Below are 19,951 nucleotides of genomic sequence, written 5' to 3' on the forward strand. Positions count from 1 at the left end.
TAATTTTCAAATTAGCTCAGGGGTATAATAGTACTTTCAACCCTAAATTAATGGGATGGCCATGGCCAACCCCAGTCCACACGTGGCTCCGCCACTGTTATTGGCTAACATTAATTTCGGGACAATTTCTTGATAAAATCTAAGGGTGATTATTCTGCCATGTCATTCTTGAATCTTTCTTGATAAAATCTTTCTTGATAAATAGCATTGCTCATTTAATAAAGTTTACATAGTTTTCAATGGAAAAAATAGCAAGTGTGCTATGATGTCGTAATGGGGCAAAGTTTATATCAGCATGATCGTGTTATTTCAACTAAACTACCACAATGGTGATAAGGATTATGGTAATTAATTGTGGGTTTGAAAATATGATTGAGAGAGAGAGAGAATGTCTACACTAGAAAACAATCAACCAAATTATACTATTATTTTTATTAAAGTCCAAGGTTAGTAGACCTTGATTTTACATTATTCATGAATAATCATATCAACATAAATATATTCAAACAAAAAGTATAATTAAATAAAACATTAAGCAATCAACTGAAATCTATATAATTATTTAAAGTTACATGATTCAAATAATTATAGGAATCCCATTTTTCGTGATCTACTCTAGAGACGTTTCGCTGCTCATGATGTCTAAACACAAATTAAACTATATGAATAAAAAAACATAAGAAAAGAATCATCGATGTTGATTCCTCGCTCCATAAGTACTTCATACCGCTCTGAAACGTCCTAGATCACACTTTCACCATTTTCTGCTGGTCAAAAGGTGATTTCTCACTAACCTAGGGGTCCAGTGTATATAGCTGCACGTTTACCAACATTTAAGGAACTTCAGCCCGCGATGCAAGAAATTATATCGCGAGGCAAGCCTTTATGAGGCTAACTTTGTCGTTTCACTATCAACGCTCGCGACGTGGGGTTGATATCACGCGACACGATCTTGGCAGAAGCTGAACTTGGTGATTTGTCTTGTGTTTCGAGACACAAATATACAGTTCGCGATGCGATCTTGGCTGAGGCTGGTCTTGTGATTTCATGACTTTTCTTCTGGATTCTTGACAAAAAGGCCCTAAAAGTAACCACTTCCACTATAAGTTGACTCTAAAAGATGACAAGAAATCCTGTATAAGTTCTTGTAATCATTCAAACTCTCTCATTCTCCTTCAAAGTTGCAATTCACCTCACATTAGAGTGTAGCTTTTCAATCAAACATATTAAGAAAGTGAAAGTTTTAGAGATCAACAAGATGGCAGTGAAAAATACTTTCATACGAATCTTCTAGTTCTTGATGGGAAAAATGGGAAAGATGGTTCAGGCATATGAAGGTGATTTTTGCATTTCATGATGCATATGAACAATTTAACAGTGGCATGGAACCCCTTCTTGAAAATGTAACAAATGTGCAGACAAATGAGCATAAGGAATTCAAGAAGAAAGAAAACAAAACATTGTTTCTCATTCATCAATGCCTTGATGAAAATGTGTTTTAGAAGATTGCAAAAGCACATGAATTGAAGCATGGCAGAAATCGAAGACCAAGCACTTCTTGCTTAATTCAAGAAAAATAAAGTTGGCAAGAACAATTGGAACAAGAAGTAGCAAAGTAATAGCAAAGGAAAAGCCAAAATTGAAGATGAGCCTGAATCCTCTTAAGTGTGATATGTGATGACATGCTGTCATTACGTAATTTTTAGGACTTATTGTGACATTTTGATAGAGTTCTCATGCAAATTATACTGTTATGGAGTGCAAAAAGCTGAAAAATTGAAGTCAGTCTGAAGCAAATAGTGCCACGCCAAATTCAAGCCTTGCCGCGATTTAAGAAGCGAAATTTCACATCTTCCTGTTTTGAGGAAATCGCGGCGCGCCATTATACAGCCGCGGCGCGATTTTGCAAATTCAGGCCCAAAACTCTATAAATACTGCACTCTTTGGTGAGAACAAGGGTTACGATTTTGGAGAGCAAAGTGCGATTTTGAGACATCGGAGACGGCTAGAAGGGCGATTTCTTCAACCTTTTACCAATTCATGTATGTTTTATTTCAATCATTGATTATGCTATTCGTAAACTCGATTATGAGTAGCTAAATCTCTTAGAGATTAGATCCGAGATGAATCTTTGTAACCCTAATTGACACATGTTGCTGTGAAACTCTATTTTGTTTATGAATTCAATTCTAGTTTATTCAATTCAATTGTTCTTAATGCTTTTTATATCTTGATCACATATAACCTGATTTTGTGAGAACGAATGACCACTGACCATGGCTTTCGACTTAGACCTAATTGAATTGTTCTAATAAACAGGGTTAGTCTAGGAATAGATAATCGTTTGTTAGTGATAATAGGTTAACGTTCGGTAAAACCTTCAAGAATTATTAGACCACCCAAGGGATTGGGGGCTGTAATTTGAGAAGAGGGTTCTAATTCAAGGGATTGATTAGAGCTATTTTGTTAATCATCGTAAATTAGAAGAAGATTCATAACAAATAGGTGCGGTATACCAATTAGGGGAACTTAGAGGATTCGAAAGATCTGATCTCATCTCTCTCCATATTTTCTTAATCAAATCTATTTTCATTTATTTGATTTCATAAAATCAAACCAAATCTACTGCCTAGTGGCAAACCAAAATAAACTCTACACATCCTATTTCTATAACGCAATTGAATTATTGAAGTTAAAAACAGTCCTCGTGGGATCAATATTTTTATTACTTCGATAGTATTTGGTACACTTGCCAATCGTCTATCAATATGTTTGGGCATTTTGATAATAAATGTTGGTCAAGAAACGAAACGAATATTTATAGTAATGAAGAAGAATCCAAGGTTGTACAGGAAACCTCTAGTACTGATTCTGATCCTCTAATTCTCATGGTAACAACTATATTGATGAAGCTTCTGATTCTATGACCTGGTATCTTGATACAAGAAGTTTAAATCCATGATTTTGAATGAAGCGGAAGAACTAATGTGAAGCTAGTTGGTAACAAAGTAATGGAAGCTGCTGGAATCGGAAATATGCTCATTCATATGCAAAATGGCAAGAAGGATATGATTGAATAGGTACTATATGTTCTTGAAATGAAGGATATGAAGAATGAATCCCTAAAATTGTTTGATCAAAAGAAAGGACTAATGCTAGAGTCTTCTCTTGGGAAGAATATAATCTTCAAACCCATGATCAAAATAAAAGAAGCTGAATGTCTTGCCACTATCGTCCTTGAGGAGGAGAGCAATATGTGGCACAGAAGGTATTGAATGTAATTTATTCAGATATTTGTTGTCCTTTTAATGTAAAGAGCATAAAATCATACATCAAGTTACAACACCATATGATCCCCAACATAATAATGTTCTTGTTGAGAGAAGGAACATAAGTATATTGAATATAGATAGAACCATGTTGAAGCATAAGCAGCTACCACATCATTTGTAGGTTGAAGCAGTGTCAACTGTTGCATACATCTTGAATAGATGTCCAATAAAGAGGTTGGAAAATAAGGTCCCTGAAGAAGTATGGTCAGAAAAGAAACCATGTGTGAGTCACCTAAGAGTATTTGGCTCTCTATGATCTAAACACATTCTAAGGCAATTGATGGGAAGTGGGTATACAAGCTTAAACAGAACCTTGAAGCGAAAAATGTGAAATACAAAGCAAGATTGGTGGCAAATGGTTTCTAGCAGAGACAAAGACTTGATTACTGTGAAGTATTATCACCAGTAGCTAGGCATGAGACTATTAGTTTAGTTATTGCTCTAGATTGTAGTAGGAAATGACCTCTATTTCATTTGGATGTGAAATCAGTTGTCCTGAATAGTCCATTATAAGAAACTGAATTTATGAATCAACCTCCAAGATTTGAAATAAAAGGCAAAGAAAAAAATTTGTATAAGCTGCATAAGACTCTTTATGGCTTGAAATAAGCTCCAAGACTATGGAACAAAAGAATTGACAAATTCTTTGTTCAACAAGGATTTATGAAATGCAGTGTTGAGCATGGTGTATATATGAAAGACAACACATAAAGATACTTATTACTCGTAGCAACATAGCTTATGTAGAAGAGTTTAAGGTGAAAATGAAATCTGAATTTGAGATGAGAAACCTTGGGAAGCCAGCTTACTTTCTAGGAATGGAATCTCTGGAAAATTCAAGGGATTTAAGTATGCATCAAATGAAGTATGCTACTGAGATATTGAATAATTTTGAAATGATTGAAATTGAAGGTACAAGAGATGAAGAACTTTTGGATCCAACTATGTTCAGACAACTGATTGATTCTCTGAGATACATGTGTCAAGGAAAGCCAAATATATGTTTTGTAGTAGGATTAGCTAGTAGATTCATGAACAAGTCAATGAAAACTCACATGTTTTCCGCAAAACATATCCTGAGATACATTAATGGTACAATGCAATATGGAATTATATTTTCTATTTCTCAAATGAATGGAAAGTTGGAATTCAAAGGATTTTCATATGTTGATTTTTGTGAGGACAATGTAGACAGAAGAAGTACAAGTGGCTACTTGTTCAAGCTTCAGGGTGCACCAATCTCTTGGTATTCCAAAAAGCAATCTATGATTACTCTATTTAGCTATTAGACAAAATATGTTGTAGGGCCATTGGCTGCTTGTCAAACAAACTAGCTGCATACACTGATGATTAAACTGAAGATAGGTTATGATGTTCCTATCAAGATGAATTTTGATAACAAGTTTGAATTCAGACTATAGGTCCAGAGGATTATGTACCCTTAATGGTCACCACCCAATAGGATCACTACAGAGTATCAACACAGAGAATGTGATAGTGAACAAGTCTACTATATAGTTGTTATGATGTATATACTTTAGATAGAACGAGTTTGTTAGAATTCAATTACGTGAACTATAAGTTAGTTGAATAAGATTAAGTTGGTTAGTTAGTTAGTTAATAAGACATTAACTTAACCATCTGATTTACTTGATAGTTAAGTAACCATTGTTAGTTAGCATAACCCACTGTATCTAAAGGCAGTGGCGGAGCCAGACAAATTTTTTTGGGATGGCCGCTATCAATTCTTGGAAAACGAATAGATTTTTCGACTCTTCCTCTTGACTTTTTTGCTTCAAAGAAACAAATTTATCAAATTGATCTAATCATAGTGTTAAAGACTCATAATGAAGCAAATTTCAGTTTCAAAATCAAATATATCTCTCTTTGGTATTGTATGAATAAGGAAACAAACAGTTCAAAACTATTATAAATAAACATTATAATTGAGAAGCAAAACAAGTTACTGGATGTATTTTTTTGACAGTAAAGGAATTTCATTGATTAACTTGAAAATCCTTACAAAGAGAAGTCATAATTTGGTTAGGAACATTGCCTTTCCATACCATACAACCAACAGAAAGAGATAAGCAGGCCAGGCTATGAGCAACAACATTGCTATCTCTTTTAACAAAGCTAACACTAGCATTTTCTAATCTTGACATTATATCTAAACAATCTATGATTAAATCATCTATAGCAGCAAATTTTACAGCACCATAAAAAGACCTTACTACTGTCTCAGCATCCATCTCGACAATGAGATTCTACCATCGCAGACCCATGGTTTCTGCTACTAAAGGAGATACTACAACGTCTTTTCTCCTTGTTTCAGAAAATAGGACAAACCCACAATTGTCTCTACCAATCAATCCCCAACCTGTTTCATTTGAGAAACACCCTGCATCAACATTTATTTTAATGAAAACATAAGTATTATAAATAAATATTACAACTGAGAAGCAACTTGCAAGCAGCTCAAAATCTCACCAAAACGTACACAACCCCAAAACATTCCAAAATCAAAGCAAAAGGAATCGGTTTGGGATTAAGAAAGTGTGTGATTAAGAAAATTATTATTTCAGCATAATGATGAATGAATCAGATTGGAATTAAGAAAGTTAAAAAGGAATTACTAAAGTTAAAAAGGATTAAGGAATTAAGCAACTTCCAAACAAAAGATGATTACCAAACAAAAGAAAAGTAATTTACACTTACTCAATTAGGGTTTGTGAGATGGAGACAGATTCATTTCAGAGATCGCACTGAAAGTGGGTAACTGAAAGGTCGTGGCGTGATTGCGGGCTTCAATTTCGACGGAGAGGTAGAGATGGCGACGAACACGGTCGCGGTGTGACTGGGGATAGGTGATGGATGGAGGTCGCACTGAATCACCAGAGGAGAAGAAGGGGTCACGCTTCAGCCTTCAGAAAAGAAAATGGCATGTTTGTAATTTTCAAATTAGCTCAGGGGTATAATAGTACTTTCAACCCTAAATTAATGGGATGGCCATGGCCAACCCCAGTCCACACGTGGCTCCGCCACTGTCTAAAGGGGTTATTGCACAATGTATTTGATTTAGTGTTTTCTTAAAATTTCTTCATTTAATCAAGTTTACATGGTTTTCATTCATACTCTCTCATTCTCCTTCTAAGTTGCAATTCACCTCACATTAGTATGTAGCTTTTCAATCAAAACTTAATTAGGTTCCTAATTTCAAACATTAAAAATAAGAGTTATGCTAAAAAATGTCCTAAGGACATTAGTAAAGAAAAAAAATTACATTAAATTTATTAAAAATAAATAAATAAACATTGAAAAGGTTAAATATACCACATCGAATCAAATCACTCTTCGACCTTACATTCATAGCAAAACATACACAATTTGGATTGAAAGTGAGTTTGGAGAAAATATGGTGGCAACATAAATTGTGATTGAGTGTGAGTGTGTTTTATGCGTTGGTGAAGATACAAAAATTGATTTTTATATAATTGAGTCTACGCTTTATTTTGATTGAAAATATGTTAAACATAAAATGATTTATGTTTAGATTCATATATGAAGAAGAAAGAAATTATATCAACTTATAATATGCTTGCTCATAATATGTTTAGTTAAAAAAATCAATATAGTTTTATTATCTTGGAAAGTGTGTTTTTTTTCTCTTTGGAATGTCAATTGTTACCATGTTAATTGTTGTGTTAGTTTTCTTCTTATCAGGACTGTTTGATCTTGGTTTTCGGGTGTCAAACATTGATTACGTTTGAACCTTTCAAACCGGTGACATCTTATTTTTTCTTGGGAAGGGAAAAAGTAAGCAAAACCCTTGAGAATCGAGGTCCGGGAGTTGTTTTCGCTACGGGAAGGTGTTAGGCACCCATAACGACTATAGTATCCTATAGGAACCGTCTTTAATTTCTACGCGCGCGCTTTATTTTTAAATGCTATTTTGAAATGATATTTACACCTAAAGGTATTCTAAGTGAAGAATTGGAGGGAGAAGAATGTTTTTGGATTTTTATTTTAGTTGAATTGAAGGAATTTTGTTCCTTGCCTACGTACCCGATTAAGGGATCAAATCCACCGTAGTTCTCTTCCAAAAATGTTTTTGTTTTTGTTGGTTGATTTTAAGTTTGAAAATTGGAATTTTGAAGAATGGGGATTGAGAGGCCTCAAGGGCATGAGATTTATGAAATTGTGAGGTTGGATTAGTGAATTGCAAAATATGGTCAAAGTATGATTAATTTTCATTGAATTTTTTATTAAGAAAATAAAAAGGAAAATTCAATGGGGTTTTGGACCCCAAGGTTTATTTTGAAAATGGTTTGAATGATGTTTGTTCACATTTTTTTGGAAAATTGATTTTTTCTAAGTATAAAGCCTAAACATTCATCTAAACATACAATCCTATACATACATCTAAACATGCATATTCTAGCTATTTATCTAAAGTGGTGTGTGTGCATGTGTCGGTGCTTGTGTCGGTGTACATCATTAGAGTCCATTGTCCTTATTACATCATTGGCCTAGATACATTCTATGGCCTCTTTGCCAAGAAATTAAAATTGCATAAGAAAAAATATTACAAAATTTTCTAAGTTTTACATTCTAAATCTTTGTACAAATTAAATTGCAAGAAAGTAAGGACCAAGAATATAAGAGGGAGATGAAATGCTCATGGATGAATGAAACATGAAATGAAAGAGTTAATAGCACAAATGATATAGAAACTAGTATTAAAAAGCATAGTAAAGCTATTTGTAATTTGCAAGAAAAGTAAACTAGCAATCTTAGCAAAAAAAAAGAGTGATAAAAGGACTTGAAATTCAATATAATCCTAAAGCAAACTCAAGCCCTAGATTCTCACAATATTAAGACATTTCAAGTGATTCATTCCAAGGGAACAAATATGAGAACCAAGGGAAATTATCATGCCCAAAATTATAAGACTTTCAAGCTCTTTATGCACTTTTATTTCACAAAAGAGTTTCACATTATTTACCAAACACAAGGTCCTCAAGAACTAAACCAAAACAGCAAGCAAACACCACATTAAGAGGCAAATTCACCCCTAGAAATCACATGTTCAAAGCCACAATTATGTGACAAAATTTCAAGTTTAAAACCACATCGAAACTTCACAAAAATGTTAATAAAAAGTGAGCAAAAACAAGAATATATCCTACATGTTCTTTGAAATGAATTTTCTACATGCAATTGCCTTCCAAAAGATAATCTTCAAACACCAAAATTACTTACGAGAAGAATCCACAAAATCTTCAAAGATTTTTACAAGTTTTTTAGCAACATTTTAACAAAAAAGAATTAACAAAATATATTTTCCCACACATCTTTAACCAAAGATTTAACGTGCAAGAATCATCAAGAAACATCAAAAAGCAACAAAAACCAATAGCAATTTTCTTGGAATTTTATCACAAAAAGAAAACATGCGGGGGGTGTAAACAGCAAGGAATAACAAGAATACGCTGGAAAGGGGGTGTGCATATAGCAGAACTGTAATGATTTTTTAAAACACAAGAAAAAAATGGGCCTGGGTATGGAGCGGTTCGGGTTATGGGTTTACGGGTTATAACCCCTTCTCCCTCATCTTCTCCACCGTTCTTCATTCTTTCTTTGTTTCTCAAAACACATTCAAAACTCCTCCTAATCCTCTCTTCTCTCAAAGCTTCGCCCCCTCCCTCTTCTTCAACCTTCTTTCATTTTTCGTGATACTCTCAACTGAACATACCAGCAGGCCTAAACACAACAGATTCCACTTCTTCTAATTCTCAACACCCGTTCCTCATCTTCTTCCCAAAACTCTCCTCACAAATACAGGCACACGAAACAAACATGGCTGGACTCAGAAGATATAATACATACGTGCCAGCTCTGAAACGAACTCAAATCGAAGGTAAAACGAAGAAGAATCAACGAATACAGGCATACGAAACAAGCTCTCATGGAATACGGCTTGAGCACGTTAAAACAGGCACAAATGGATTCAATCAAAAGGACCGCACAAAGCTAAAAATTGATTTCAGGTGAAAGTTAACATACGACGCAATATCACGAATCAGAAGGAACTATGAACACAGATCGATCCAAGAAGAGAGAGTAATGATACCTTAGAAAAAAAATCGGAGAAAGGAGGGACTTCGACGGAAAGCAGCAACGAGAATTTCGATTCGGTCAGCTTCTTTCGTCGATATGGATATATGCGAACTCGAACCGGCTTGATCAAGATGCTTCCTCTTCTTTCTCTATCTGTTTCGATCCCTTTCTTCTCCGCCGATTCTCGAAACTGCGTTGTTATCGATATCTTGTTGTTGACTGTTCGGAGCTTGACGAAATTGCAGTTTGGATTCTGATTGTTGGTGAAATTGTATGAATTGGAACGGTGTTGTTGATGGATGATGATGAGGATGAATTGCGACGGTTAATGTGTTGGTTTTGATGGAGGTTTAAGGTGGAGATTGATGAAGGTGGTGGTGGTTTATGGTGGTGGAAAGAGGTTGATGAGTTTGTTATGGTGGAGAGAGAAAGTTGTTAGGGTGGTTAGAGAAGGTTGTTAGGGAGGAGGAGTTACTTAGGGGTGGTGGTTGAAGTTTGAAGGTGGTTATGGAGGATGAAAGAATGGTCACGTGGGAAAAGAAAAGAGGGAAAGAAAACTTGATTTTTTTTTATGATTTTTGGTAAATGAATGAATGTGTGAGACTTTGACTTGGACCTTTGACTTATATAGGGGATGAAAGGAGTGCTTGGACCAATGAGGAAATGCCACATGGACTTGGACTCTAACAAACTCTTAAGAACCAATAACATTTGGACACATGGCACTTGGACTCTAACAAACTTAAAAGGGATTAAAATGTAAATAACAAAAGTGCGAGGACTAAAATGAAAATGAAAATTAAAACTAAAATTGAATTGAAAAAATAAATTGAAAATTAACGTAAAACACAGCAGATTAAAATGAAACAGAGATATTATGTGAAATGACCAAAATGCCCCTAGGGGCTAAAATGACTCGAAACGACTCAAATGCAATTTTAAAATGGTTTTTCTAACAAGGGATTTAAAGCAAGAGTTTATACAAGCGAATTAAAAGACTCAGAGACAATTTTTAGAATTTAAACAGGGTTTTGACACATGAAAAGACTAAAATGCCCCTAGGGGCAAAATTGACTCAAAATGACTTCAAATGCAATTTAAAAATGGATTTTGACATAGAATTGAAATGAAGACTTATTCAAACTATTTGAAAGGACTCAACCAAATTTTTAAAAGACTGAAAGAAATTTTAACACAGGAAATGACTAAAATGCCCCTAGGGGCTAAATTGACTAAAAAATGACCTAACTGATATATATTTTTTTGAAATGAATTTTGACATGAGATTGAAACAAGGAAAGACTCAAACAATTTTCAAAGATTAAAAGGAGTTGAATGCAGGAAATGACTAAAATACTCTTTTATGTGAATTTTGCAAATATCATTGAAATAAAATTCAGAGAAAGATGCAATTGATCAGAGACATATCAAATGACTTATAATGCAAGAAAAGAAGAATTGAACAAGTATTTTTAGGTCCAAAATTAGGGCATATCAAGGACTTGAACACTGGATTTTTACCAGTTGAGGTACCCAACCCCTCTTATATTGGAAATTGTGTATTTAATATATTTTTTTAGATTAAAAAATATTATTGTTGATTAACAAATCAATGATTGATAATCATTCAAAAGAGCGCTAAAGTGTTTCACTAAAATGTATATTCCAACTAATGTCAAGTATAAGCATAAAAATTAAAATTTCAAATGTATTTGATCTAAATTTAGAGTAAGTATATTTGACCACTATCTTATATTTTAAATTGTGATTGGTACTATTAGCATTCTTAATCGTTCTCGATGACAATCTGTTAAGTATAAGCATAAAAAGAAAATATGAAATGTATCTGATCTAGATTTGAACTAAATACATTTGACTATTATCTTATATTTAAAATTGTGGTAGATACTATTGTTCGCATTCATATCCATAGTTGGAAAGTGTGTCTATTATCATAGTTGGAAACTGTGTATTTAACTTTTTTAAAGTTTAAAAGTTGTTATTTCCAATAAATTTAAAAATTGTTATTTCCAATAAAAAAAAAACTATACTTTTTTTCCTTTTACACACTTGTTAGTATGGTCCGATAAATAATACTCCTCAATTATTGTTGAACAAATCAACGATTGATAATCATATACAAGAGCTATTGTCCTGTGTTTTTACTTCACTAAAATGTGTTCTCCCTCTATGTAAACAATAGCCAAATGTATTTGGACTAAATTCATTTAACTATTGTCTTATATTTAAAATTGTAATTGGTACTACTATTAATTAGCATTCATAACCATTTTCAATGAAAATCAAATGATTTATATTTCAAATTGTATTTTTAAATTGATTTGGTAAATTCATATGAATCATTCTATCTTTATCCAATATTATCAATCTATAATCATAGTTCAAAAATGTATTATTTAATTTTTTTTTAAAGTTTAAAGATTGTTATTTTCAATAAGAAAAAAAATTCTTCTTTTATAGTTTCCTTAAGACACTTATTAGTATGACCCGATAAATAATATCAACAGTTGATTAATGTTCAAATCAACGATTGATAATCATATACAAGAGCTGAAGTACTTCACTAAAATGTGTACTCCCTCTTGTGTTGTACTTCACTAAAATGTGTACTCGCTCTAGTGTTAAATATAATCATAAAACAATCAAATGTATTTGGTATAAATTTAGACTAAATACATTTGACTATTATCATATAATATTTATCAGCATTATTAACCGTTCTCAATAAAAATCAAATGATTTGTATTTCAAATTGTAGTACAAAATCTATTTGGTGAATTCATGTGAATCGTTCTATCTTTATCCAATATTCTCAATCTACCTTCGTGGTGAGTCCTGTTATTCAGTGTCTTATGTCATTCATGTATTCATGCAATCCTGTTGTAATCGCCCATTCTAGACTATTAGATCAAAATTTGACAACATATATTTTGACTTTTTATTTTAGACTCAATTTATCAACGTCGAAACATGAACAATCTAATCTTGATTGTATAGTTTTGATCAAGTAATCGAAGTCCAGATAGATATGTGTGATTCTTTAACATGAGGAAATCCAAATCCATATTGAAACTATTTTTTTAATTCTTTTCTTACAGAAATCAAAGCAAGTAAATTCAAACCTACCAATAGTTAGTAATTAAAAGTTAGAACTAGGCAAAAGAATTTGAGAGAAGTACTTATTATTTTTTATTAAGCAGCATTTATATTTATAGCCATTACAAAGGAAAGTAAAAACGCAGAACACAAACTATGATCATAAATTAACTATTTAATCCTCTACTATATATATAGTTGAGCATCATCTTCCGTCAGTTATCTGTGATCTACTCTCATTTATATATGGCCTATGTTATCGCTCTATCACCGTCTTCTCTTCATAATTAATCACCTGAAAATTTAAAACAAGATACATTACAAATTGAGTATAATTGTTTTGATTATAAAAATTCATATCATAATCTAGACAAGATACATGAAATTAACAATGTGGATACAGGATGGCACATGGGGAATGGTACAGTTAAATTTATTTCCTTTAAGAGCATATTACGCATTAGATTTCAAACCACCCAAAAAATATAAACGTAAAAGTCATAAGCTTTTGAATTTTTTTAGAAAATATATGCATGAAATTGAGGTTTTTTGTCGTAAAAAAAGGAACGCAAAGCAAGACAGATAGTGGTCATGCAATAACGGATAACCGTACCCGTAAAATGATGACTCAACATTGACCTACAATATCAAGAAAAAATATTGACATTCAATTACAGCTCTAAAAGAAAAATAAATAAATAAATAAATTATTCTAAAAGAAGTTTTAAGAAAATTATTTGAACAGCAATATTGACATTCAATTACAACTCTAAAAGAAAAAAAAGAAGAAAAAAAATGGAAAATTTATTTAGTAAATAATTAAAGGGAAATGTTAACCGGTGCCCCCGGGGCACGGGTTAAGGAAGAAAAAATAGAAGCTTTTGCATTGAAAATTGTGTAATCAATGCTTCAAAAGTCAAAAAAGTATTTTTTTCAATTTAATTTTTCCTTTTTTAGATACCTTAACCAATGCCTCGGGGGCACCGGTTAACACAACCCATAATTAAAGTTATTTTTTAGGGTAGTGGTAATAAGGGAATTGAATCAAACTAAGAGAGAGTAGTATAGTCTTACGGTGATAGATGTTTTGCATTCTAATCTTCAACATTGTCATCGTCATCTCCATCATCATCGTCGTCACCATCATCCTTGTCGGGAGGAGGTAACTCGGGAAGATGGTTGTGGTTGTTGGGGTGGGGTTGGTGGTGGTGATTTGCGATGACATAATATTCAACAATTTCCTCGCGACGTCTAGGAACATGAATAGGGTCATTATTGGATGGAGTGGTGTTAGTCAAAATGACAACAATGACGGTAAATAGAGTAGTTGTGAAGAGGAGTGGAGAGAAGAAGATTATCAATGTAATGATGGCAGGGAGAAGGTGGAAGAAAAGGAAGATGGCTAGGAAAGAAGTGAGGGCTCCGATCATGTAGGGCTTGAACTTGAAAAGTTCTTGTTGGATGTCCATGATCGAATGAGAAAAAGGACAGTGATGTGTGAGTGTCTAAGCAACTAAACAAGAGTTGTTTAAGTAGTGTGGGAAATTGTGGAAGAGAGAGAGAGAGAGAGAGAGAGAGAGAGAGAGAGAGAGAGAGAGAGAGAGAGAGAGAGAGAGAGAGAGAGAGAGAGTAACTGATGTGGTGTAGTGATTCTTCTTACAGTTTTTTTTTGACATTTTTTAGTTGGTTGGAATGACTGGAATGCCCTTGTTTGTTTGAAAATGTTTATGTTGAAATTAGGTAGAAACTAATAATTTAAAAAAAACATTTAAAAAGGTAAACACACAAAAATAATTAAATTTCCTTAAAAGATTGAAGAAGCCAAAAAATTATATTAATAATGAGTTCCTTAGAGGGAAAGAAAAAAGTGTCAACAATACAACCAAGGGGGCCATCACAAGGATGAAAAGAAAAATTACATAGTAAATAAGCCAATGTAAAGCAATGGATTAAACCACTATAAGCTAAAATCAACAAAAGAAATAAGATTATGAGTCTTCACCCACAGTCAAGAATGAATATTGATGCAATCTAATAATTGTTTCAACGAAAGCTCTTTGTTAAAAAAAGTCTTGGCATTATGCTCCTTTCAGATAATCCATATACAAGACATCCAGATTACTTGAAATAAAAACAAATACTTTTCCTGAACACGCACCACCAAATTGTTGAGCATGTTCCCCCAATATCAATCGGGGTAACAAACGAGACGTCTAAAAACAAAAAACAAGACTCCATACTAAAATAATCACAATGAAGGAAACGGTGATTAATAGTTTCCTCTTTCCCACACCTTTCTATACACAACAGAGAACCAGAAGACACCCCTCCATAACAAAAAAGAGTAGCCTTTGTTGGGATCCTTTTATTTAAAATTCTCAAAGCAAATAACGACACTTCCATAGACACTACTTTATTCCAGATCAGATGTGAATGAATATCAGTATTGGGCTACTCCATGCGAGTAAGAATCTGATATGCTTGTTTGACAAAGTAGCCTTCATCAGAGGTATAAATCTAGACCCATTTATCAACAACATTATCCTACAAAAAATGTTATCGAACAAAGAAACACATTGTTCCAATTGATCCTCCTTCCATGCAAAAAGACGCCTTTCCCAACGTCACCCTTGCCCATCTACCCCCACCAGGTGATGGAGAGGGTCGGTGAGGGTGGTTGTGTGGGGGGTGGAGGGTGAGCGATGGTGGTGTGTCCAATGTGTTGGTCTATATGGCTAGATGGTTACCAAGCTAAGGGGGGTGAATAGCGCGTTTGAAAAACTATTCGGAGATTTGTGAAAAATGATTTTAACAAATTGACTTATTTGAAATTTTACTTGAACAATCACAATCAATGAATCAACAAATACCAAATATATGTGGAATAAGATTTTATCTTAGAATTGAGAGATTCACGATACAAATCTTTGAGCACAATCAATTATTAACAATCCTTGAACAAGGTACAAAACAATACATAATTTCAAACCAAACCTATGAACAAGAATAATATGCTATCAATTCAAAAACACAATGCAAGTGTAATTGAAGAATTGAATAGACTTTGCAATCAATTGATCTAAGCAAATTGTATGAGACCTAACTCAATGAATTAGGCCAATTTTCAATGAAAGACTAATTAGATCAATACTAGCAATTAACCTATCAATTATTCAATTAATCACAAGCAATATTGGAAAGTAAAAAGGATAGGGAAAGAGAGATAACACCGGTGTTTATAGTAGTTCACCCTTTTTTGTCCTCTCTTAGAACTACGTCAACTCTAGTTGATGAAGTACGCCTTCACCAAGGTCATCCACTATGTAACAAATGTTGATTACAATGTTTACAAGAGTTCCTTCAAATTAAAGCCCTAATTATTCAACTCCTATGTAAACTACTCCCCCAAACTTCAAGTACCCCTTGAATTTGGTGCTTCTTGAATCTTCAAATCCTTGAATTACCCGTGCATTCCTTCGAACTCTTCACTCGAGTCTTCAATGCTACGTCCGGCAAACGAACCCCCTTCGACTTCAAGAACGGTTAGAAAGACCCCCAAGTCATTTGGCGATGGAATGAGATTATTCACTTCCTTTGAAGCCTTGATTAAGCCCAATCAATCTTCTTGAGAGAACCAACTTACAATCCCTACTAGCACCCTAGTGAATCTACACACTCAAAGACAAAGTGATTCTAAGAAAAAGTGTTTAATCTTGAAGAATGTATGAGCAATGAGTTTTTGAGACCTAGAGAGAATAGATGCAAATGTTCAATAGTTTCGGAGTTATGAGGAGGAGACTATTTATAGAGAAAGATGATAAAACTAAATTTTCACACAAAAGTAATTGAGTGAATTGATTCAGTAACTTAATGAATCGATTCAAACCAAATAAGACAAAACAAGAAGGAGAGAAAAATAGATGCAAATTGAAACGTGTCAAGAGATATTTGAATCGACTCAAAATGCCCGGAAGAAGATTGATACGATTCATAAAGAGATTGAATCGATTCAAACAAGGTCAGAGAGTTTGATGAATCGATTCAAATAGAAAATGAAATGATTCACACTTGAATCGATTCACTGTGAGAATGATACGAATCATATGGAACCCGAGAGCATCAGCAAGTTTTGACATACACATGAATCGATTCAAGTCTTGTCTGAATCGATTCATTAAGAACCAGAGAGCAGATGCAATTTTTCTAGGACACATGAAATGAAATTTTGAAAAGAGAAGGGATGAAATGCCTGATCCATGAAATGTCTGATCCTCTAGGGTGCTTTTACACAACTAATGAATATAACCAAACAGTAATAGCATATAATCAAAAATAAACATCATCAAAAACTTATTAGCTAAGCTAGAGGCTTCACAATGAAGATCTTATCTTAGAATGTGAGGGGGTTGGGTGGTTTCGAGAATAAGGCGGAGGTGAGGAAGTTGGTGAATGAACAGAAACCGTTTATTTTGTATCATCAAAAAACTAAATTGTCGGTTGTGGATGAGTATCTTTGTGCTTCATTGTGGGGAGGCATGTCACGTGGTTTTTCTTTCCGTTCATCTGTCGGTGCTTCTGGAGGCTTACTTGTTATTTGGAATAGTGATGAAGTGGAGGTGTGGTCTTCATTTTTCGATGATCATTTGTTGTTAATTCATGGGAAATTTATTTTAACAGATGAGGAGTTTTATTTGATTAATATTTATGTTCCTTGTGTGTGGTGACTTCAATGTGGTGTGTTCTTTAGAGGATAGAAAAGGTGCGGGGTCATTTCAGAGATTGGCGGGGTGTGATGCTTTTAACAGGTTGATCGATAATACTTCCTTGATTAACCTTCTGTTACCGTAAATTCACTTGGTTTAGGGGTGATGGGAAGGTTATGAGTTGGTTGGACAGATTTTTACTATCATAGATGTGGTGTTTGAGTTGGACGGGTTGTGTTCAGGTGGCTCAGTTAGAAGTTTGTCTGATCATTATTCCATTGTTTTATCTATTAATCTAGAGAATTGGAGTCCCATGCCATTTAGAATGTTGAAATAATGGGCAGATATATCGGGTTATAAGCAGTCAGTGAGAACTAGTGGTCCTTCAAGGTGAATGGTTGGGGTGGTTATGTCCTGAATGAGAAATTTAAATTGTTGAAAGCGGAGCTGAAAGAGTGGCATAAAAAGCATACAAGTAATTTTCCGGGTAGAATTTTTTCTTTGAAATAGTGTATCTCTCTGTTGGATTGTAAAGGGGAGGGCGATGAGCTTACACTACAAGAATGTATGGATTTTGTGTGGGACAAATTCCCACACAAATAGGTTTTTGCGGCGGAAAATGGTTGTATAAAAAAACCTCCTCGCAAACGTTTGCGGCAGAAAAAGGCCGTAACAAAAGCCAATATGCATTGACTTGGATGTAGAGGAATTATGTGCTTTAATTGATGAGTTACATTCTCTATTCCAAGTGCATTCCAGTATTTGTTGGCAGTTATCTCGCTTGAATTGGTTGCATGAAGGTGATGCCGATTCACAAAAAAAAAATCATGGTTTAATGTCTCGTCGATGCAGAGGTAATAATATTTCTTCTTTCTTGGTGATTGGTGCGCGGGTGGAAGGGGTGTCCGATGTTCGACAGGCTGTGTTTTCTCATTTTAAGGCTCATCATAAGGTTGTTGTGGAGAGACCTAGTGTGGAAAATTTCATTTTTGTGGCAACTTTATTAAAACCTTTCAGCTTGGAAGAAGTGAAAGCAACGGTCTGGGATTGTGATAGTAATAACGATCCTGGACCTGATGGGGTTACTTTTGGTTTTATCACAGAGTTTTGGGCGAAGTTGAAAGATGATATTATGTGTTTTGTTGCAGAATTTCATCGGAACAGGAAATTAACTAAAGGAATTAATTGCACCTTCATTGCTTTAATTCCTAAGGTTGATAGTCCCCAACGTGTGAATGATTTTTGGCCTATATCTTTGGTTGAATGTTTGTATTAATTGTTTGCGAAAGTATTAGCAAATAGATTATCGAGTGTCAATGGTGGTGTTATATCCCCTTCTCAGTCAACTTTTGTAAAAGGAAGGCAGATCTTAGATGGTATTTTAATTTATAATGAGGTTGTTGAGAAGGCCAGAAAATGCACGAAGAGTTATTATTATTCAAGGTGGATTTTAAAAAGGTGTACAATTCTGTTTGTTGGAATTACCTTGATGCGGTAATTGGAAAAATTATGTTTCAGACCCTGTGAAGGAAGTGGATTAAGGAATGTATAGGTATGGCGACTACTTCAGTGTTAGTGAATGTATCCCAACTAAGGAATTTCATATGGAGAGAGGGTTGAGGCAGGGCGGCCCTCTTTCACCTTTTTTGTTCCTGCTGGAAGCCGAAGGGTTTAATCTTCTAATGGATTCTATTATTTCTAGTCATACATTTGTCGGGTATAGAATTGGAGGGGTGGAACCGTTGTTAATATCTCACCTTCAATTGGCTGACAACACTCTAATTTTTTTTTTTTGTTGGGGGGGGGGGGGGGGGGGGGGGTTGGCCTAATGTATATGCTATGCGGGTTGTCCTTCATCTATTTGCAGCTATGTTTGGTTTACGGATAAATTTTCATAAGAATATGTTGGTGGGGGTTAATATAGGTGATTTCTAGTTGCAAGAGGTTGTTTCTGTGTTGAGATGTAAAGTTGGTCGATTACCTTTCTTGTATTTGGGGGAGATGCTCGCCAGTTGAATTTTTTGGGTGACATTGCATGATCGTATTAGATTGCGTTTGTCGGGTGGAAAAGCATGTATTTGTCTTTTGGTGGGCATATGATTCTTCTTAGGTGGTTGGGGGACGAAGTGTTGTGTGTTAGGTTCTGGGGTCTGTTTGATTTATCTGATAACAAATGGACGTCGGTGGCAGAGATGGAGCGGTTAGGGTGGGGGAAGGTGGGGGCGCTTGGTGTTGGAAGAGGAGTTTGAAGGTGTTGGAGGTGGAACTTTTAGTTGAGTGCCAGGTGTTGCTTCTTGATGTTTCTTCAGATCGCTGGATTTGGTCTCCGGATCCTGCTACTTGGTATACCGCGTGAGGCGTATATAACATCCTTACCAGGGAGAATCTTCACCAGGAGGTACCTATTCCGGATACTATTTGGCAGCAGCATATTTCTTTGAAGGTGTCTTTGTTCGTGTCGCGTCTACTGCATGATAGAGTTCCTACTAAAGTTAATTTATTCAAACGTCGCATAATTTCCTTCGAAGATCAGATGTGTGTTTCAGGATGTGGCCAAATTGAATCAACTGATCATCTTTTTTCGGATTGTACTTTATATGGATCTTTATGTAAATTATGTTTGATGTGTATTGTTGGTTAGGCATTGTTACAATTTGTTCTCATAACTTGACGGACCAC

The 19,951-nt window shown here is 34.4% G+C and overlaps 2 protein-coding genes across 2 annotated transcripts; both read left to right on the forward strand.

The window, feature by feature from the left end:
• The first annotated feature begins 4,096 nt into the window (after window positions 1-4,096).
• Window positions 4,097-4,621, forward strand: LOC146938689 (secreted RxLR effector protein 161-like). The gene has a single exon (XM_085749671.1). The coding sequence runs from the start codon at window positions 4,097-4,099 to the stop codon at window positions 4,619-4,621; it is 525 nt and encodes a 174-aa protein (XP_085605797.1).
• Window positions 4,622-18,107: 13,486 nt separating this feature from the next.
• Window positions 18,108-18,548, forward strand: LOC146938690 (uncharacterized). Its single transcript, XM_085749672.1, has one exon. It carries the CDS (start codon window positions 18,108-18,110, stop codon window positions 18,546-18,548), a length of 441 nt encoding a protein of 146 aa, XP_085605798.1.
• Window positions 18,549-19,951: the final 1,403 nt, after the last annotated feature.

Source organism: Medicago sativa, chromosome 3 (genome assembly GCF_051527215.1).
Source record: "Medicago sativa cultivar Bolivia chromosome 3, Bolivia_mono, whole genome shotgun sequence".
NCBI classification, from domain to species: domain Eukaryota; kingdom Viridiplantae; phylum Streptophyta; class Magnoliopsida; order Fabales; family Fabaceae; genus Medicago; species Medicago sativa.

Bases quoted from the DNA above. Each gene is read 5' to 3' on its own strand.
- LOC146938689 (XM_085749671.1), top strand. From the start codon at position 4,097: ATGAAATCTGAATTTGAGATGAGAAACCTTGGGAAGCCAGCTTACTTT.
- LOC146938690 (XM_085749672.1), top strand. From the start codon at position 18,108: ATGTCTCGTCGATGCAGAGGTAATAATATTTCTTCTTTCTTGGTGATT.